General features: G+C 41.0%; 1 protein-coding gene across 1 annotated transcript; it reads left to right on the top strand.

Moving 5' to 3' along the window:
• Positions 1-9,363: 9,363 nt before the first annotated feature.
• mchr1a (melanin-concentrating hormone receptor 1a) lies at positions 9,364-11,077 on the top strand. Its single transcript, XM_030094413.1, has 2 exons — positions 9,364-9,418; positions 10,104-11,077. Exons 1-2 carry the CDS (start codon positions 9,364-9,366, stop codon positions 11,075-11,077), a joined length of 1,029 nt encoding a protein of 342 aa, XP_029950273.1.
• The last annotated feature ends 11,601 nt before the right edge of the window (positions 11,078-22,678 follow it).

The raw sequence follows: 22,678 nt of genomic DNA, 5'->3' as shown, positions 1-22,678 counted from the left end.
GCGTACAATAAGAAACGTCAGAAGGCACGGTGGAGAAAGCATGCTTTCAAGCTGCTTTATTATGCTTCAACATCATGAGGTAAAAGAGAGTGGTTCATTTTAAAGACGCCATAAATAACTCAGTAAAAAGTGGACAATTTGAACTTGGGAAGAAAACTTCCTGGCAATAAAACAGTCTCATGCCAGGAGTACCAGGTTCCTTCAGCATTGTTACACTTTAGATAGTATGGATGATTCTCAGTGGGTTGGAGTGCAATGACCGATAACAGGAATCTTTATTTTGTTCAACAGCAGCACTAAATGGATTCCACACATAAAGCGCTTTTCAACCGCTTCAGCAGTCTTCAAACCGCTTTACAAATTCCATTCACCCTTTCACACATCAACTGAAGTTTGGTCCATACAATGCATTTAGTCTATTTACTAGGAGCAATTCAGGGTTCAGTGTCTTGCTCAAGGACACTTCAACATGTGGATAAATGGGGAGTCAAACCTGCAACTTTACAGTGGAGAGATGACTTGCTCCACCACAGAAGCCACCGTCACCCAAGGTTACAAATAAACTAGTCTCTTCGAAAAGCATCTGCAAAGAAAAAAAAACTCATTTTCAGACAACTGCTCATTGCCTTTTTATCTCTCGTGCTCCTGATCGACTGGCCAATCAGTGATCAGCTCTCAGGTGATCTCAAACTCCCTCTCAAAGGAGCTGAAGAAAACTCAACGGTTAAACCCAAACAATCCAAAGCATTCCAGCAACATCTTTTTTTCACTCAAAATGAACCTAAGTCAACTGGAAAAGATAAATATTCATGACAAATATTTATGACGCAAATCAGCTGATCAAGTCTCGCTGTTTGCTGTTGGCAGAGAAGATTTGGGAAGTGTTTCTGCAGCCCACTCTCTGCTCATCCAATTTACAACCAAGTATTATTATCATGAAGAGATACTGTATCCGAAAAACTAAACAAGACAACTCATTTTTGTGCATCATCTGCTGTGATTTCAAATAGAATCACTGTCACAAGATCCAGAAAAACACTGTCATTTATCTGAACCTAACATTTTTTTCAACACATCTTTTTGTTTTAAATGGTGTGTTGTTGTTTTTTTTTATTACTGAAACATATTACAATAACTCTGCTGTTCATACAGAGAGAGCACTGGATGAGAGCTAAATGCACATGTGCTCTTTTCTCCCATGAAGGAGCGGCGAGCATTAAATGGCCTGGACTCAAGTGGAGAAATAAGGCATGTGACATGACTGACTTTGAAAAGGAACTTGGAGCAGTATGTGATCCCTACTCTATGAGTTCAACTGAACTTGAACTTTTTTTTGTCAGACACAAAAAAGCATTTAAATTTTCAGACACAAAATAGCATTTTAAAAGAGTTTCCTTCAGAGCGCAGCATTGTGAAATATCCAATTTCATCCACACATATTACTTCAAAGGAAAAATGCCTCTGGACTTTACGTTTTTCTTTCTTTCTTTTCTTTCTTTTTTTTTTATTAAAGCATTCATAAGTCATTTTGAAGGGACTTTTGCACTTTCACCACAGTCTATAGGTCCTCTTCAACAGAGAATTTCTTGCCGTGACCTTACGTATCAGTCAACACTCACTCAGTAAATCCGATCACAAAAAATGATTTATTATACACTGATCCAGATTATTCTCTCCACCAAAATTAGACATTTATTCATCTTCTACACCTGCTTTTTCATGACTGGTGCTGCACAACTGTGCTGCGCTCCATTGTCACTTCTGTCAGCCCTGCGTGAGACTGATCTTTCATTCACTCATTTAGTAAATCTGAACTGAAAGAGCCAAGATGTGCTGGCTTTTGAATAGGGATACATTTACCTAAATGAGTGTAGGAGCCATGCTAATAATGGGAGAACACACAATATGATCATTTCCATAAGCAGGGCCGGAGTGGGTTTCATTTTCAATCCTGGAGTTTCAGACCTCAGACTGGCCCACTTCAGATCTCCACCTATTGAAATCATGTAACTATAATCTTACATATAAAATTTACAATAGCGAGGTTTCATTAAGCCTTTTCCAAAACATTATTAATTCATTGCAAGTAAAGGTTGCTTTATAATGCAAATTTATTTCACCACAAGTGCACCGACATATTATACGACACATCTTTTTTAATCATTTCAGAGTCTATATTTCAAAGATATGTTAACAGATGTCCAAGCCTTAAAAATTAAATAAAAACATAAAATATTAGATTTAGAAAATAAAATGAGAGAACGTGCTTTCTCATAACACTATTTTCTTTTTCTTCAAAGAAACATGGCCAACCCTTCAACATGAATAAGCACCTGAGCCGTGCTCTGGTCTCTGCCACTTTGTTTATGAGAAGATTATTGTCCAAAGACAAAGGATCTCATTCTCAGTGCACATGAACACAGATGCTTCAAGTTTTTTTCTGGGTCAAAGGGCTCCTGAGTCTGTTTCTAATTATCTTTGCTATTGAGAAACTTCTTTCACAAGATACTTGTGTGGTGGACAGTGTTAATAGCAACCTGTAGGCCAGTTCTGGCCTACAAGGCCAAGGACAAGTTGTGTCGCTGATATCCGCCGTCTGTCGGGGCCCCCTACTGGCAACTAATCGGTGGGCACTCGGAAAGGGGCCCCATGCAGGGGATTTTCGACGCACTGTCGTTGCAGCGTCAAGTGTAGCGCCTTTAATTTGTCATTGAAACTGACTGATGTCAGCCGTCCCTCGGGGCTCCCTTCAGCTCGGGGCCCTAGGAAAAATGCCTGTGTTGCCCACCCCATACCTACCCCTCTGACCACTGAATCCTGCTCTGCTTAAGTCACATTTCAAAAATGATCTCAGTTCTCAGCTCAAATCTCCCCAGTTTATAAAACCTTCTAATCAGTTTGGGTGAGTTTCATTAATGTAGAGCTGAACCATCAAGTATTTCTAGGGCGTTTTTCCTGTAGAGAAGGTCTACACCGATCTCTTCATCAGTGGTGGCTCAGTAAGACTTGCAAGTCATTGGTTGGACAACCAAGCGGTAGAAAATGGATGGATGGATGGATGGATGGTTGCACAACACTGGCCTGTGAAAGTAATAGTTTGCTTTCCAACACTGATCTTCATTATATTCAATACAGTAATATGAGCTATCCTGTGATCAGTCCTGCCTGCCCACTCTGGACTGCTGCTTGGTGCTGGATCTTGTTTCTAAGTGGCTAAAAAACAAGATTTCCCAGTTATGTAGCTTAGCATCATAATATTACGTAATTCATATATTATGGTACGTTATATATGACACAAGGTCACACAATTCACCAACTTGTTAATTAAATTGAACCATGGTTTTGCAGGCAAAGTTAAACATCTTACCCATTTGTTCTAACCGTGACTGTGACGTTTTAGTGAAAAAGTTGCCAATTTGAACACATTTTGTTGCATCTGCTTCAAGAGATTTCCTCTGTTTACGTCTAGCTTTCTCTGCGCCACCGTTGCTTTTTATGTTCATCTTTCAAACATCGCGGACCGAACGAGGAGGTGCTGTCAGTGGTGGGAGTCAGCCCAGGGACAGCCCAGTGCCGTGTCTAAACACCGGCACAACAAAGAAGCTGATCACTGGCCCGTGCGGCCCTAGCATCAGACCGGCCCACCGGGAATTGTCCTGGTCCTCCCAATGAGCCACTCTGGGCCTGTCCACAAGTCATCCAGTTCATGTCCCCGGACAAGAGACAGCAACAGATTATCTGAGAAAAATAAATGGCACCCAGTGTAGTTTGGATTAAATACATACAGTTCGATAAACATGATGACTGCAATTTAAAGCCTACATACTGTATACAGCCGCAACAGGTTGTTCACTGGCAGTTCTTTTCCTGCTATTTTAAATTTAAAACATCTCTGGAACTGTTACAGCAACACTTATGGTTTGAACATGTTTTAAGCTGTAATTTTCATGTGTCTCCTTGACAATAGATTCAGCTGTAATACTTCTCTGCTGCTGGGGGAATCATCCTTGAGATCCTGAACTACATCAAACCTGTATTCACAGCTCTAAGTCATCTTTGACTTTTCTTTTGTCTGCGACTCACTACCTAACAGTACACGGACGTTACTCACACACACACACACACACACACACACACACACACACACACACACACACACACACGCTCACACACACACACACACACACACACACACACACACACGTGTAGTGCTATCTACGATAAGTCTTTTAATTTAATACATTTAAAATCACAACTAAATGGCTTTCATGGGTTCAGTGAAGCTCAAGGACACTTTCACATATGGACACAGGGATACTGAAACTTTACAGCTGAAAGACGGCCAACTGAGTCACAGTGAATAAAAACCTTATTTCTGTGAACATGAGACTGTGTATGGTACTCCACTGTGGTTATAGAGTTTAATTAATTGAAGGAATCAATTTTTTAAATGTCATTAATATAATGAGACAATGGGAAATTGTGAAAAGCTGCATTACTGCTCCTGCTGTCGTCCAGGACCAGCATTCACTAAAGGAGTCTCTTTTGTTTTCCATTTCAAATGTGCTCCAAGGAGTAATAAAAAATATCTTTTCTCACAGTTATGAGAACCAAATTGGTGCATAAATTATCTCCCATCACTGGTAAATGATGAGATGCCTCAGGCAGTAATCCCATCACAACTTGTCTGCTGTCCACTCCGAAGCATGTTCGGCACAACCCTGTGTTGTTGTGGGGGAGTATGATTTGGATCAAAGTGTTGAGAAGGAGGCTGTGGGGAGCGAATAGAAAGTCTTTATTTCTTTTGACGACTGCTGCACAGAGGGGGGTGAGGTAGTTGCGGTGATGATGGAGTCTGGAGCTGTGGACAGGTGAGGACAGCAGCTGGCGGGAAACTCCACAGAGCACAGAGGAACAAAATAGGTAAGAAACATGAACTCCGAGAACTTAGAACCAAGAACCTGGTTGAGCAGAATGCCACACAGGGTAAATGGACGATCCGGCGGCTTTATGGAGGAGGGTTCTCAGGTGTGCTCAGGACTCCGCCTACCCACAGCCACCAGAGAGGGAAGGGAGCACAGGAAGGAGACAACACAGCACACAGAGCAGCAAACTGTGACATGACCCCCCCGCCCCCTATTGAGTATTCCCAGGTATGCTTCATTTATTTGTGGGAAAAGGGATGCTGTCCAAAGGATCTCACTTCCAGAGATCTTTTATCATCCTTTTCTCACACTGAGTCGCCCCAATGGCCAGAGCCTCCACAGCTAGTAGTGCTATTGACTGTGTGGCGGCCTGCAGTGACTGGAGCTTCAATGGAGAGAAAAATTGTCAACAGTCCTTCTTCCAGCACCACCAGCCTTGACACCCGCCGTTCAAGCAGTAAACTCAATGTGAGCTGAGCAAGGGGCTAGGTGAGGTCTTCCTGAGAGGAGAGTTAAAAAAAAATCTAAGAAATCCTCCTTTTCATCCTCTTTTTCTTCAGTGTACCTCATTTAGAGATGAATATACAGTAGATCAGGTTTGCAAATGTTTTGGTGATGGTGTAATATTACAATGAAACAAACAAAAACTTGCAATGAAGTAACTTACTACAATAACACATAATTAACTAACTACAGAATAAAGATCACATCTGCTTCCCATAATGAACACTCTGATCAGGCAAATTATCCTCTTATTAGTCGGCACCCTCCAGATCATCCACTAAATCAGCAGCTCTCTCTGTCTGGAAGCTTGTAAAATATTTTATCATATCATGATACATTTTTCATGGAAGAAGTTTCTCTTTAATCAGAATATGAAGTGAACCAACATCAGAGCTATGTGTGTTTCTATTAATTTTATTTAGTTATTCTCATCAACTTAAGTTTATTTCTTATATAAGATCTTTTAAATGAGTTTGTTTTTCTGGAAAAGACAGCTCATGCAACATTAAATATGCACTCCCTTCAGCAGAACTAAATGAGCCCCAGTCAAACTTCTAACACCCCCTCAAAATCACAACCGCTACTGGGAGCCACATTTATGTTGATTTTAATACATCACTTGTAGATATGTCTGCATGCTGAAATGACATTTTATTATTTTTATAACTACTGTATTAATTTGTTGATATGATATTCTGATTAAGATTCTCACATTAGACCTGTGTCTGTCTCTAAACCTTTACTCTTCCAATATAACCCCAGTCTGATTGCATTCATGTGTGGTTTTTTATTTTATTTTATTTATTTCTTTTGCCTTTTAGAGTACACGCTTGACCTATGAAGTCTTTGGATCCTGGGGGTAGGTTGAGGGAGATTGAGACAGCCCATTTCAATTAACATTATCTATCAATTGATAATTAAAACAGTTGATTGCTCTTCCTTTGATGAGGGACTTCATCAACATATTTGTAATGAGGTATGAGACTGTATATTCTCTTGTCTGTGCTGCAGTGCTGGTCTGTGTTGCTCTCCTGGCATCACACTTCAGCTCCATCTGTTCTTAATCAGTGACCATCTGCACCTTGTGAGATAGGACAACCTGAAAATTAAATTTATGGAATAATACTCTGATATTTGCAGAGTTCTTTCTTTAAGTACTTTAAATTTGAGCTAAACATTAGGAGTGTCATGACACATATATATGTACAAAGATACAAAAAGCCATCTGGCATCCCATTCAGAAGTGCATTGGATTCTAATATTTCTAAACATGGATATGGACTAAATACACATATGAATACATACATGTGCATCTATGCCATACAGAATTAAATCGACATATACAATGGTTGTGGGAGGTCAGCAGGATGAAGAGTTCAGATTGAGAACAGTTGAAGAGCAGTTAGTCCACGGTGAGTTTCTTTAAGCAGCAGGCTATTTTCCTCGCACCAGTCAGCCAGAAGCCCCCTGTAGGCTGTCTCATAATTGCTGATGATGCCAACCACCACTGCATCATCTGCAAACTTCACGATGGAGTTGGATTCATGCACAGGCATGCAGACGTGTGGGAAAAGAGAGTAAAGGAATGGGCCCAACACACAGCCCTGTGGTACGCCTGTGTGTGGTGGCGGAGGAGCAGATGTGTCCCGATCTAACGTGCAGTGGTTTGTTGGTCAGAGAGTCCATTGTCCAGTGACAGAGGGTGTTTGTTGATGCCCAGGTGCTCAAATCCGGTGACTAATTTAGAGGGGATGGAAGTATTGATAGTATTGAACGCAAGGCTGTAATCAACTTGCTTTTATTGTTTCATTGAAGATCAAAACAAAAAGTTCATTAATTTAAAGCAATAGCTATGATATAAACTTTGTGCCACTTGGAAAAAGTTATACAATTATTATGGATTGAGAGCAATGACCCATCAAAAACAATTAATGCTCTGGCACCAGATGTTTCAAACTTTGAACAAAATCACTAATGGGCCTTTTTCTATTTATTCAGTGACACCACAAAATGATGATCCATCGGTTCAATTAAATCCAATATGTCTTAAGTTTGCTGATAGGTTTTTTTCACTTCATCCTCTTTAGGCAAGTAGGTTTTTGTTTCACTGGCATGTTTCGAGTGATCCATCATTGAATGATCAATCAGTTTAATAGTGGTGTTGATAAAAGAAAACATTTAAATCATACAGTGAATGAATCCATGCATTCAGATGAGCTTTCCATTGTTAAATGACTAATTTAGAGTTTTACCCAGACAAAGTTTCCCTTCTAAATCATTTTGTTTCATTACTGGTGCAGGTAGTTCAGGAACTCTCAAGCTAATTGACTATTGAAGAAAGTGGTTCTTGCCAATAATTTAGCCTTTGCTGCGCAGCCAAATGGAATGTGGCTGTCTCTCTGACCATTTACATTCCAATCTGTCTTAATATCTCTTGATTTTTTTGGGGTCGATCAGCTGCTTTGCTCTTTCAAGAAAATTGCCAGAACAGAAATAGTTCAGAAAGCCTGCAATGAAACAAAACCTTAAGCTGGTTGTCTGCCTCAAGGTTCTTTATATGCCTTTTAGAAAACAGTCAAATGTAACTTCTTTCTCTACAGCAAAAAAAATAGCACTGTTACTGCAGCCGAAGATTTAAGTTGAAAATTATTATTAAATTATTGATATTTGATAGTTCTGCTATCACACAAATTCATATTTTCATCACTGGCCAATTCATGGCCGCCTTTCCTCAAAACCTGATCAAACATGAATTCTATATATCCTGGCTGGTTATGTGTACAGTGTCAAACCTCCTTGAAGGTGTTTACTAATCCAACATCTTACTGCAAGCATAACTGCATTTTATATTACTGTAAGCATATCTATTTTATTATTGCAAGCTTATTACTTAGCATGTTTTTCCATATTTTATACATGGAAGATTTCCCATATGCCTGCAGAGCGCGCGCGCGCACACACACACACACACACACACACACACACACACACACACACACACACACACACACACACACACACACACACACACACACACACACATACAGATGATTGTTCTATGGCCTCAGGGCAGACTAATTTTTTTCGCCATCAGCTGCTTTGCGCTCACAAACCACTGGATGCATAAATGCCTCAGGCCTCCTCACAAATACAAAAAAAAAAAAAAAAAAAAAAAAAAAAAAAAACTGGTCTATTCACCTCCAGTCATCTTGAGCAAAACGTGAAAGGAGTCTGAATGAGGCGTAACAAGGCCATCTAGTGGTGCACCATGTGAACACTGGTAAGTTTTATATTTGAGAAATGTTTATCATCGGGTTGTCGGACTCTTACGGAGATTAAGAGGACCCCGATAGGATTATCTTTTTTAAAAAATAGATAATATTCAACCGCTTCAAAGGCATTTTACCAAATAAATCTCGCCAATATTAGGTTTTTGTTTTTGTTCTCCCTTTTATGTATTTGATGAACTGATTCCTGACACATTACTTTTCACCAATCACCCTTTCTACTTGGCTTTTATTAGTACAAAACAATCCGAACAACATATCGACCAAAACGTCTCCACTGATGCACTTTTCCACTCAGCGGTCACGCGCGTAAAAGTGCGCACCAAACAGTCCCCCCACCCACCCAACGCGTGCGCCCTCAGTATCCCTGCGAATAGAAGCAGCCAGTCAAACAGTGGAGGAGAGAGCCTGCAGTGCAGCAGCGGACTCCGGGAGAAGAAGCGCTCAGAAGCCGCTCAGACGCCCCGAGAAGCGGACTCAGGGCTGCGCGCACCGAGGCGCCTCACTCCGGATCGGGACTCTTTCGAGCTGGATAACTGGACTCACTTTTACTGAATAACACTGCATTTGGTTCGCAAAGGCTTCAGATGCACGTGCAAAACGCGCGGAAAACCAACTACAAGTAATTAGGATATATTGTGGTTGTAATGGATTTCCACAACGAATCGTTTTTTTCCTTCGGATACTCCAATGTGACAACAGGTAGGTTGAACCACGAATGACTGTCATTAACGGTTTAACACAACCGAGTCATAAAACCAGAAAGAAAAACAAAACAAACAAAAAACACACACACACACACAAAAACAAATATTACTCCAATTTTAATTTCATCTCCAAAGTTGTTAAGCATTTTCCTTTTTTTAAAGATTCAGATTTTTGTTGCCCTTTTGTACCCGTGGTGGATACAGTGAGTTCCCACATCAGCCCAGCTGTGTCAGACGACTTGTCCTTATTGCAAATATTAGAAATTCTGGCATGGGATGAAAACAAGTCGAAAAAGAAAAAGTTTTTAGGAACTAGGGTCGAATTTGTTGTATTTAAAACTTACAGATCATATTTTGGATTTCATTTTCAATTGGAATTCTGCATAATTTCGAGGTGTTGCCGCATCAATAGAACACGCGCACACGCGCGCGCACGCACACAAGTAGAATTCTTGATTAATGCGCACAGCGCCAAAACTAGTTGGTAAGAAGGGGTTTGCTTGATCATATTACTTTGCAGATTTTGATGACATAATGTGACTTCATGATTTAGGTGATGAATAAAGAAATTATTTTATTAACCAAAACACTGCATTAACTGCATATTTTTTTTTAATTCAGTCTGTGTATTATTTTTCTTACATAAACCTAATAGTCTGTTGTTGTTTTGTCCCCTATAGTTGCAGATGGGGCCCTTCACTGCAGTGCCATCCTCCCTGTCATCTACGGCATCATCTGCTTTCTGGGTATCATAGGGAACTGTATCGTCATGTACACCATCACGAAGAAGACAAAGTGCCGTTCCAAACAAACTGCTCCAGACATCTTCATCCTAAATCTGTCCGTTGTTGATCTCCTCTTTCTCCTTGGGATGCCATTCCTTATCCATCAGTTGCTGGGTAACGGCACCTGGCACTTTGGAGCAGTTATGTGTACCGTTATCACTGCGCTCGACTCCAACAGCCAGATTGTTAGTACATACATCCTGACGGCAATGACTCTCGACCGTTACTTGGCTACGGTCCACCCCATCCGTTCCAGCTATGTCCGCACGCCCTGCGTTGCTGCTCTGGTCATCGGACTGGTGTGGCTTCTGTCCTTGCTCACCATCATTCCCGTGTGGATGTACGCAGGCTTGATGCCGCTTCCAGATGGGCTGGTCGCTTGCGCGCTCCTTCTGCCTGACCCAGTTAACAATACATTCTGGTTTACACTTTATCAGTTTTTCTTGGCCTTTGCCATACCACTGGTCATCATCTGCCTGGTGTACTTCAAGATCCTCCAGCACATGTCCAACAGCGTGGCGCCACTTCCTCCGCGGAGTTTGAGAGTACGCACTAAGAAGGTGACCCGGATGGCGGTGGCCATCTGCCTGACGTTCTTCACCTGCTGGGCTCCCTACTACATCCTGCAGCTCATCCACCTCGGAGTACAGCAGCCGAGCCGGGCCTTTTCTTATGCGTACAACATTGCCATCAGCATGGGGTATGCTAACAGCTGCATCAATCCGTTCCTCTACATTATCCTCAGCGAGACCTTCAAGAGGCAGTTTCTTCGGGCTGTGCGTCCGGTCAGCAGGAAGTTCCGCATCAACCCCAGCACCACGGACGGCGGCAGCGTGAGCGTCCGAATGATACCTGAAGGGGCGCAGTAGGAGCCAGCCGCTAAGGAGATGATACCTTCCTGTAGTGCTCCGCAATGGACCATGGAATCACAAGTGATTTAATTTTTTAAAAAAAGGGATCACAGCTATTTTATGACTTTAAATAGGTGCAACTGGTGAATACCGTACACATCAATGAAGCACAAAACATTGGTGGCAAATAAAAGGAAACGGTTTGTGGTGAGCTGTTAAGTTCCAACAGAAGAGATACAATACTCCTGAAAATTTAATTAAAAAAAAAATGTCTGAAAATTAATTCTAGAAGGGGTTTATACTGGTCTGTTTAAAGCTAGGGCTGGCGATTTGAATGAGATACATTTTTTTAAATACTGGTTAAAATGATCTTTATGACCCGATGGGAAACAATTCATAGCGTGTTCTTAAAGTAGTTTGGAAAATATCCGCTATCTACAGCAGGAGTAAAACGGGAAAAACAGCAACCAATCGTCTTGAGGGGACACCTTTTTTTAAACCAATCAAATCCCTTCGCCGTTCGACCTGCCCCCTGCGCGTACATGTCAATGGCGTGCACTGACCCTGATTCAGTGCGCACGTAGAAGGACGGAGCGTCGTTGCAGAATGGCGGAGAAGAATGTTTGGGGCTTTACTTACCGGTGAGTGCGCCATACTTGGCATAGTGCAAATAAAGAAAAACGAAGAAACGAAGCGCTGAGGACAGGTTACGCCAGGAACGCACTGGACGCGGAAGTGCTGCGCGCACCTCGCGCACCTCGCGCACCGCGCGCGCGGAACGTCTCTGCGTCTCCACTCCCAACGTCTCCTTGGGGAGATGCTACATTCGTGCTACATGCTAGTTTTCCAAGATCGCCGACCCTAGCTTTAAATGTTTCCATATTTTTGTGTCAGGATGTAAAGTCACCGTCACTGATCCCTCCTGTCCGACTGATGCAGACATTGCCATGTTGGAAATGACAACGAACATCTGGACAGCATTCTGGGATGAAGAAAGATGATCACATTAACTCTGGTTCACATTGACCCTTTCATCTCAGAGTAGAAGTGGACCCCACTCATGCAACTGAAGTGACTCAGGCATAACAAAGGCATCAGATTTATTCACTGTTTGCTTTAAACGTTGTACAATCATCAAGGGCAAGAAGCAGACTCAGTAGTGTCTGCATTTTAAACATGCTCACAGAAAAATACAAAATGAAAATCAAACTCATGCTGCTTTTACAGGAAACAGTGTAGGTGCTACAAACATCACAACTGAGCGAAGACAACGGATCTTAAAACCTGACATGCTGATTTCATGTTCCTGCAACGCCCGGCTCATCGGGTCACTTTATAAAGGTGACTCTTAGGTAGTGACACAATTATGACAAAAGAAGAACCTTTTAACGTGAGTGGCTGTGCTGTCACGATAAAATATGGAACCCGAATCAAACCTCTGTCTTTTATGGTCACTTCTGCATTTGACATGTCTTATTGAACATGGCTTTATTTACGTGAGGGTGAATTATGAGTCTGAGGTTAAGAACGGCGCCCCAAATGCAGCTAACCTTTTCAACATGTTGCATTTTCTTTCAGAGTGGCTCATCATCAGGTTGAAAGGTTTCAAATCATTCCTAGGTGTAAATATCAAGAGGTCACACCAAATGCAATTCTTCAATTATTTATGTGTTAAATCCTAAAAAATAGGACAATTTAAATGTAGTCAGAAAAAAAAGGATAATTTTGAACACTGTGCAGCAGTTTGTATACTCAGTGATATTAATTACAGGCTGTGAAACATAGCTGTATAGATCCATGCAGAGTGCCCAGAAGCTGCTTTTTAACTGTATTTGAGATTTCATTTGTGCAACAGATGTTATACAAAGTGTATGTGAGTGTTGGCCAGTGTTAATGTTTGTAGTTATGGTCCTTGTGTGATCGACTAAAGCTTCTCAGAAAGGACCTGGATGAACGAGTTGACTGAGAAAAAATTATGAAATGATAAAATACCTTGTAGGTGAGGCAAGCATTTCTGACGCCGTATGACGCTATATTTTCTGATTTGAAAAAAAAAAAAATGAAATAAGTAACATTTTAAGCAGGTTCCTCTGTTTATATTGATATTTTTGTATTATACTGCTTTGAAATGTTTTTGGACTTTTCTGTAAGTAATTGCGGTGTTGGGGTGATATCAGTGTTGATTAAGTAAATGTATGTGCTTTGAATTTATGAGTCAGTTAAAATCCAGCAGTCCAGACCCTTCGGTCAAGATAAAACTGTTGCTTTTGATGGAATTTGTGGCATTTATTGATCAAATTCAAGCTCTTGCATTCTAGTTGTGTATTTGATGCTATTTAAATGGTCAATCAAAAAGTGTGGTTTCCGTTCCATGAAAGAGAAAATGTGAGTGGATGCAGGCATCAAAAAGTTGCTTCCTGAGGAGGCAAAGTGGAATTATTCTCACGTAGCTGTATCGACAATATTGACTCAGTCTGAGAAGCTAAGCCTTGGACACACACACACACACACACACACACACACACACACACACACACACACACACACACACACACACACAGAGTCACACAGTGTGGAAGCCAAAGTTTCCGGCCCTTGGTTCTCTTATTTCCATATTTCATTAGCAGAGTTCAAATTAACAAGAGCATTCTATGAATTTAGCCTTCATCTGTTTGGAAGCTTCGGAAGAATCTCAGAGAATCTGAATAGCTGGACGTGGTCCAATGTGTCTGAAGTTTTTCCTTACTTTCAAGTTTGTTGGTCTTTATGTTTTACGGTCACGTTGCGGTTTGGAGGATGTGACTTATTTATATGCGACATGCAGCTCACTCTATTCCTGCTCAGTAGTTAAGTACATTAAGTATTTCATACCTATGACTAAACCAATATGCGACCTGGGATAAACCAAACTGCTCATGTATCTTAAATCCTCCTCTCACAAGCTCATCATAAAAATATTGTAATGAGAAGTACATAATTATGTTTTCTGATAAATACAAAGAGCTAAGTATTTGAATGAGAGGCAAATTATTTTATCTGGGCCAAAAAAGGGATTAAGAGTATCCGGAGGAGGGTTGAGCTGGCATACAAGGGAGAAGTGGACAATTTGTATTTCAAGAAAAACTTGTCAGAGGTCTGAAGCGATTCATTGGAGTCAAAATGTGTCTCAGGCAGAGCAAAAGTGGAAGAGAGGCAGGAGTCGGGCTGAGAACAGCTTCAAGCTTAAAGGGTCTAATGAGCACAAAACGAGTCAGAGCAGCTTAAAAAATGACTGACCGAATGTGACGCGTGATGATTTGATGAGAGGGAAGCTCGATATTTAAACATGAGATAATCCAAGGTGAATTTGTGCCCCTCGCTGGTGTTTGTCATTCTGAACCTGGTTCTGCAAACGGAGCAGAAACAGAGCAGCAGGTAAAGAGAGAACAAAGGGAGGGCCAGACAGAAACAGAGAGACTGATACCTGCTTTTAACTCACTTACTGATTGAATGACTAGCGTTGGGTCCAAAGACCAAGTATGGTATGCAGAAAAAAAAAAATATATATAAAAAAAACAGCTCGTCCCAAATTCTGCTCATTATCAAGCTGTGTGCTGCTCTACTGATGTGAACACTGGCATCATATCATGCATAATGCAAAAGAAAATCATTAAATTTGTATGAACAAAGCAAAACATTGTATTATTTTTGTATATATATATATTTATTTCCAAATGATTTCACTCAATGATTCTGTTTGATATCTAAGAATCTTTCATTGCAGATATTTAGAGCTTCAGTAGGCAGATTTTTGTCGCTCAAGGCACCCCTCCTTTTTTCCCCATAAACAGGCAGTTTACTAGAGAATGTCACATTTGGTTTTGTCTAGTTCACTGGGCTGAGACAAATAGTGGCTGGTTGTGGTCGCAAAAAAAAAAAAAAAAACATGATTCAGCAACAACTTCACATTATACTGAATTTGTCACAGAAATCTCACAAATGTGCGCCACAAACCCGGTGACACGAGGGTCCGATTGTGTCTTGAGTTCAAATTTAACAATCGCTGCACACAGAGACACTTTTGGTGACTGAATGTTGTTTATCTTCAGTTGACTTTCACGAACTCGGGTTATTCCGCTGAACGCAGCGTGTCATTTTCAAGACAAGCATACCACACATAAAAATGCAATTACAGACATAATCAAATAAATGAAAAATAAACAACTATATGTAAGAGCATCTTTCCAGGGTGTTTTCTTTTTCATATTTATTCCAACTGAGAATTGTTGACCACATAATCATTCTCTCGTTGGCGGTCAAGCAGGCTGGAGCTCATTAAAAGTGTAGAAGGACCCGACCTCGATGACGACCAAACTGACATGCTGAAAGTAATTTCTTGAACTTTTTAATTTGAAGATACTATATTGAGAAGTGTTGGAGACAGATTTCATACGTCGGCATGCTTCAGCGAGCGTGAGAAAAGATTGAGCAGAATGGAGAGCGAACACAAAACACACACATACACACACACACACACACGGGATACAGTCAGGTCGGCACCAATCCAAGTCGGCCCTGGCCAACTCGGCACCGCCTCCGGGATACAGTCAAGTCGGCATCAAAGCCAAGTCAGCCTCGCCGGGGGGGGGGGCTCTCAAGTGGCCGAGTTGGTCGGTGCCGACTTGACTGTAAGCTGCTTACCAACTCGGCCAAAAGCCTCTTTTTTTGGCTGAGTTGTCTGTAATCCGGTAAGCAGCTTACAGTCAAGTCGGCACCGACCAACTCGGCCACTTGAGAGCCCCCCCCCCCCCCCCCCCCCCCCCCCGCGAGGCCGACTTGGCTTTGATGCCGACTTGACTGTATCCCGGAGGCGGTGCCGAGTTGGCCAGGGCCGACATGGATTGGTGCCGACCTGACTGTAATTCATCCTGCCTGTAACACATGTATGACAAGTTGATTTATCAAACTGAATTACCTTAAAGTCAAAATGAGTGGAGGCGACAGTGTTGCTCTCTTTGTTCACCCTGAGACTGCAGGACATCCTCTCCACACTCAGCTGGTGGAAGCTTCGGCTTTCTCTGACTGTTTGGATAAAGCACCTTCAGGTGACTGACCTTCTCTTCTGCTAATGCCAGCCCGATCTTAATATCTGCTTGTGCAAACAGCAATGATACGATGGCTTTAGAGCAGTGATCCTCTGGTTTGGATGTTAAAGAAGTGGTTGTGATTTTGTCAGGGTGACGTCAGGATTTTGCATATTTTCCAAAGAACACGGTATAAAAAAAGGCTAAATGTAAACTCAAATGCAATCAGTTAATCTCTGGCTGCTTTAATTTCTTAAATATGCATAAAAATGATGAAGCATAACAGCTTTTCAATGCTTTATAACTTCCATACTAATTGCGAAGCATGCCTACAAGCTTCTAAGGATTTGCTGCACATCGCTGTGGTTGTGAAAAAGCGCGGGAGGATGTGTACAGGATGTCTGTAAGGTATCTAATGACTGTCATTTGAACAGGAAACAATCAGTAAAAGAGGGGAGAGGGGAAAAGTACCAGAATTAAATACATATATAAAAAACGATTGAGTGTGGAATCAGATTTCTGAGCTGAAAAGCAGCGTGGATGCTTCATATGAAGCAGGTGCAGACAGGACCCCTGCAGACTGGATGCTGCTGGTGAGGGAAAAGCTGGAGGACGGGGTGATGATGGGGACGAGGTTTAACTAGAGGTCACAAAAGTCAGACTAACAGAATACAAAAGGTTTTACAGAGAAAGAAGACTGGAAACATATAATTATGCCAAACCTATAATCTGTTATATTTGACAGCCCTGGACAGCAGATGTATGGAACCAACGCAGCAGCAGGAATATTAAATAACTGCCTGACAATCTGAAGACAGATCACGCATGCAGAGAGTAGCCAAAGAGAGTTAATCGAGGCTGGTTGATCAGTCAAATGCTTCAAAATAAACTAATTAAATTCCTAAAAGAACTAGAAAAAAAAAACGGGGTTTTAAAAAAAGGAGGGGGGCTATCTTTGATCAGATGAGAAAATTCTGTGAATGTAGACAGCATCGTTCCAAACTCTCCTTTAAAAAAAAAAACTTTAAACGTGGCTAGTGGTCTGAAGTTCAGAAGAAAAGTCAGAAACAGGTTAAATCAAGATCAGGCTGCACAGCAGGTGGCTTGACCACACACTGCTTCCTGTTGAATCGGGCTTCAGGGACTTTTCAGGGACTCTGGCGAGTAACTGCTGTCAAAGAAAGGCCGTTACACACCCTCCAAGATGAGAGCTGGAACAGTCGGCCAGTTCCTTTATTTTTGCTATTGACTGAAAATGTCAGACATTAAAAAAAAAAAAAAAAATCAATGTGAGACAAATAATCATGTGACTTACTTTATCTGATTTCACACACGCACACACACACACACACACACACACACACACACACACACACACACACACACACACACACACACACACACACACACATTGATTGATGGCAATGATTTTTCCCCCATACTCTTTAAAGAGAAAAGTGAACAGAATGGACCAAAACTTTTTTTTTTTTCCATTGTGTAGTTTCTGAGGTGTAGTTATATTCATATCAATTTGAACTTCTGTAAATTAAACACTTTTTTTAGATGTGCACTGTAGTTTTCACAGTTTTACTTGATATACAATGTTCTTGAAATGCCATCTCGGTTGGGTTTGCAAAATGTTTACATTCACATTGTATCTGTTTGATGCTGTTCGATGAACATTTACTTCAAACCCTCAGCAGTTTTTTTTCTTTTTTCTATAATATACTGCATGTTCTATTGAAATCTGCGTAAAAGTGGTCTTTTATGGACTCGTTTTCAGAGGCTTGTTTGCTCCTTTCCCTCATGCCACTCAGAAGGCAACAGCATGGCAGGGGAATCTGTGAGTGACTGCTGTAAAATCACAGCACTTACAGAGCATTAGAATTTAAATAATTCGACATACAGTCAGTGTGTACCTGCCAGTTCTCTGAGCTGCTGAAATTCCCTCACTTAACAGTGAAATATTCCAGTACAAGCTGCCTCTTATTTATGAATGTAGTAAGACATTCCTAACTGTAGTTATGAAAGTAATCTTTTCCTTTTTCATTTAAATAATCTCTGAAGAAGAAAAAAAAAAATCAATATTTCTACAGACAATGTGACAGAAACAGTCTAACCATGAGCAAGAAACGATTCATTTCTTCAATTATTTGCAGCCTGGATTGTTTGCAGTAAGGTACGGTGACTAATGACACATCCAGAATCCCACAGAGCGGCTTTGTGTTGTAGAGAAGTCAGGACAGAGGTCCGTTGACATTTAATCAGATTATCCTCCTCTGCAAAACTTCAGACTGACACCTGCTGCCTGGAAACAGAATACCTGGCTGCCACTGGTCTCTTTGTAAGCTCAAGAGAAGGACGTTTGAAACTGGAGCAATTTGCTGTTTTCTGAAATGACAGACCTCCCCATTATGGCATGACTAATGAAACCTGACTTTGACATTGAGAACGCTTCCACCACAACAAAAATATTCCAAAGTGTTTTTTTTTTTGGAATAACAACCACACAAATGGTTGGAGTTAAATCAACGTTGCCCAGAAAATCTGTTGTTTGAGGCATCAGTAGTCACGGTCAGTGAGTTGAGATGGGAAAACTCAACCTCTCTGAATAATCTGCATTAGTGTCAGTAACCTGTTTCTCTATGAGGGTACAAAATGATGCAATGGAGAGGTAATACAGAGAGCGTTACATCTCTATTTGGAATTTCATAGAATTTCGTATAATCAATGCAATGAAAATTTCTCAGTATGACTGGAAAGCATAAGAAAATTTGGAAAATAAATACATCTGACTAAAATACCAATAAAAATAAGTGTATTGAGTGATTTGAAAATGTGCACCAATCACCTATTATTATTTTATTACTGCTATCCAATTTTCACAGCTGTGTCTTAGCTGTAAATTCTTGCACTTTTTTTTTTTTTTTTTTTAAATTTCTTTTAAGTTTTCACATTTGGATTGAAAATACCAAAACCAATCCTGACCTGTGTTTACGTCACACAGCAGGCTCTAATCTTGCAATGGTGAACGAAAGACTAGATGTTGGTTTTTCTCAACCACTGATTCTCCCTTCTGAATGTAACTTAATGGGAATAAATTGAGAACGAGGCTTCTTCCTGATTGAGTGCCAACATTCACCGTTTCATCTGATGGCGTGACGTCAGCCTCCAGTTTATTTGTCACACCGTCACCATGACAACAGGCTGGTGGTCCATATTAAATGTTATCATCGGCTATCGGAGGTTTTGGATGGTTTGTGTTTGTGGCTTTTACAACAAATTGAAGAAGCAGCAATGTCACCAGCTCGCCTCCCCATGAAGATCCACAGTGAGTTCACTGTCTTCATTAACAAGATCAGATTTAATGTTTCACTCACTGAAGCATGTTATAGTGTGTGCCGTTTGTGCTGATGCCACCATTCTAATGTAAAAAGAGTGAAAACACCGAAGTTCATCCCATCAGCCAACATGCTGTCCACTGCTTTGCAGAAACATACTGCCGTGAAGGTAGAACCAAATCAAGATTAGTTATAGACCACTTCACAACATAAAAGAAGATCAAAGTGCTTTCCAACAGCATGAGAAATCCTAATAATACGATTTGGTTACTACAAAACATGAAAATCATAAAACCATGAAAACAAAAACAAAACCCATAAAAACACAGATGAGTCGTTGACATTTAAATCAGGCATTCTGGAATGGCTAAAAGAGGCCTGAAGTTAGAATAACTTGGAAATTTTGTAGTCCCACTTTAATTTTGTAAATTTGCAAAGAGCCATTGGGAAAGATCTCGCCTTTCCAAACACTGCGACACCCCATACAGCAAAGTTGGTCTGGCCCAGACAACACACTTGGCCAATATACTGCACAGGACGACAGCCCTGTGGATCCCTAGTGTCATGTGGCAGAGAAGCAAAGTGGACCAAGATGCCAGCACCGCTGCAGAGTCTGGAAAAACTCATTTTACTGTCCATCAAACCACAACAAAAGTCTAAAAATCCACAACGTGCACTGTGGAGCTGCAGCACTGGAGCAAAACACAAAACCTCAGAAGCTGCAGCAGCAGAGAACAGAGACTCCAATTCACTGAAATCACCGTTTAACACAGAATAAACAGATGAACCAACAACCAGAACACACACACTTACAGCGCCTTATAAGCCTGAAGCACCAGCTGACTGCAATCAGGCACAGGTGAAAGACATCAGGGCAGGAAACAGCGACCAAACATGAGGAGGGGGAGAAGGAGCCAAGGAGCCAGAAACAAGAAACAGAGTCAGGTAACCATGTAGGTCAACCCATGAACCATGAAACTTGACACCTAGTACAGGTTTGGCCATATGTCGGTCAGCAAAAGTCCAGTTGCAGACACACTAGTGATCCCATGCTGCTCTGAAACGGGGTCACCGCTGTCTGGCACAGATGTCAGCTGCAAACCTAGATCGAGCCATGCAGTAAGAATGCGTGCCACATTTGACTCAAAACTAACAAAAAAGTTATACAAATACATATTTTGAATCAAACAGTAAAACAACAACATACATTAAAATGATATCAATCATGATAAAATTGGTCAAGCATCACACTGAAAAAAACAAAAAACAAAAACAAGAAAAAAATGGAAAACGCAAACATATAAGGACTTTTCTTGAAACAGAAGACTTTTAACATTTAAGCAATTCACTGAGTGGTCCTGAATTTCTTGTTACACATCATCAGAAGTCTGTCAATCCCACTGCACAACGACTCAGACACAGAAGGAAACGTTCAGGAGTCACAGTCTGAAAGGCTGCTGTGCAAAGAGGTGGCAGTAAGGCTGACTACAATTGTGAAATGTCATGGAAGCATCCAACGTTAACTGGCTTTCTAAATAAAACCTAACATGTGACTACAGGCTGGCTCAGACTGGCACCATCCCCACATCTGGGACACACATCTGTCACAGCGACAAACACCGCAAGACCAAGTAGACTGGAGCAGCTATGGAAAGAGACGCCGCAAGCACCAGAGAGATGGAGAGAGATAGAACATGATCACAGCTTCTTCACCACAGATCCCAGATTTAATTTCTCCTCTCAGGCTGCCTGTAATTGTCCGGCTCTTTCTCTGAGTCAATTCAATTATGACAAATGAAAACTTTCTATCAGTGTTGTGGACATGTCTATTGATTCGAACACATTTAATCGCTATAAATTTGGGAAAATTAAATTTAACGAGGTGATATTTGACACATCAGTTAAAGTTGGAAGACGCTTTTCCAATGAGACTGGACAATCGCTTGTGGTTTGCACCACGACATGTGCTGTACAGTCCTGTCCCTGAAGGAACGCTCTGCACGTTTTAGGTCTCGACACCGCTTATGACACACCTGACTGAAATGAGGGCTGAGAGCACAATGAGTTCAATCGCAGCCGTTCCATGTGTGTGACACGGAGGGATCTGGGTCACACCTGCCTGCTACGTGAGACGCTTCACGTGTTAAGAGTGGAACAGAAGGTCTTTAACGCTGTTGTTGTTACATATGTATAACTATTCAAACCTCACTGGAAGCAAATGAGGCTCTGCACTTCGCTCTTCCATTCTGACACATGTAATCTTTGGATTAAAAGACAACACACTGTCCCACCTGAGCCACACCAACACAAAATAACCTGAAATGTAACCAAGAAAAACGCAAAAGTAAACATCAAATGGATAAAATGAAGACTAAGACATCAACTTCTTTTATATAGCCACAATAAACAAGAAAAACAAGCAGGAAAATAAACAGAATGTAAAAGCAACTTGTGTGTATTGCGACTTCCTTCTTCCCTGTGCCTTGGTAATACTGTTTGTTTGCTCCAAGTTTGAACTGTGTTACGGTCAGACCATGAGCTTGTTCACAGTTCCGCAGATAGAAATATCATGTTTTTAAGGGTGTGTGAGCAGATAGATGTGCAAAATTTTGTTTATCCCTTCATTTTTGTCGCTCCTCTCTCTGAAAATACTGTTATTCAATTTTCCCTGGGAGCTTGTTATTTGATGGCTCATATGTGATTTGTGCTGTTAAAAAATCAGATGTTTTGTGATCTCTAAAATCAGTGTTGTGAGTCACCCTTATCACCTTTTCTGAAGTTTAAACAGTAACTGAAGCATAAATTTGCACATATCGCCCCAAATTGGGGTTTTACCTGACAGAGCACCGAACGCTTTGTTTTGCAGTTTTTTAAAAAGTGACATCCTTTTCGGTCAAGATAATGCATGAGTTCTAACAATGTCAAGCAAATCTATTTGTGCTCTCGCATTAGTGTTCCTTTTGCAATCCCCAAATACCACGAGTTCAGTCTATTTCAATTCAGAGATGATTTATCCCTGTCAAGCCACTTCTTTCACACATTTCTACAGTCAACATCTTCAGAAGCTACTTCAGATAAATACTTCTGTCATCTGCAAAACAATTTAAAAAACTGATAGGCTATGTTACAAACTTTACAGGTGCCATATATGATGAATGATTTTAGTGCCAGTACTGACCTTTAGAGGAAACTAGAAGCAATGACCAAGCATGACG

Source organism: Salarias fasciatus, chromosome 6 (assembly GCF_902148845.1).
Source record: "Salarias fasciatus chromosome 6, fSalaFa1.1, whole genome shotgun sequence".
NCBI classification, from domain to species: domain Eukaryota; kingdom Metazoa; phylum Chordata; class Actinopteri; order Blenniiformes; family Blenniidae; genus Salarias; species Salarias fasciatus.
Note: the sequence above shows the minus strand (reverse complement) of the source record. Positions and strands in the feature narration are given on the sequence as shown.

Excerpts from the sequence above, each read along its gene's own strand:
- mchr1a (XM_030094413.1), top strand. The coding sequence starts at position 9,364 with ATGGATTTCCACAACGAATCGTTTTTTTCCTTCGGATACTCCAATGTG. Across the intron at positions 9,419-10,103 it reads ATACTCCAATGTGACAACAG|TTGCAGATGGGGCCCTTCAC; the intron begins GTAGGTTGAACC and ends TGTCCCCTATAG.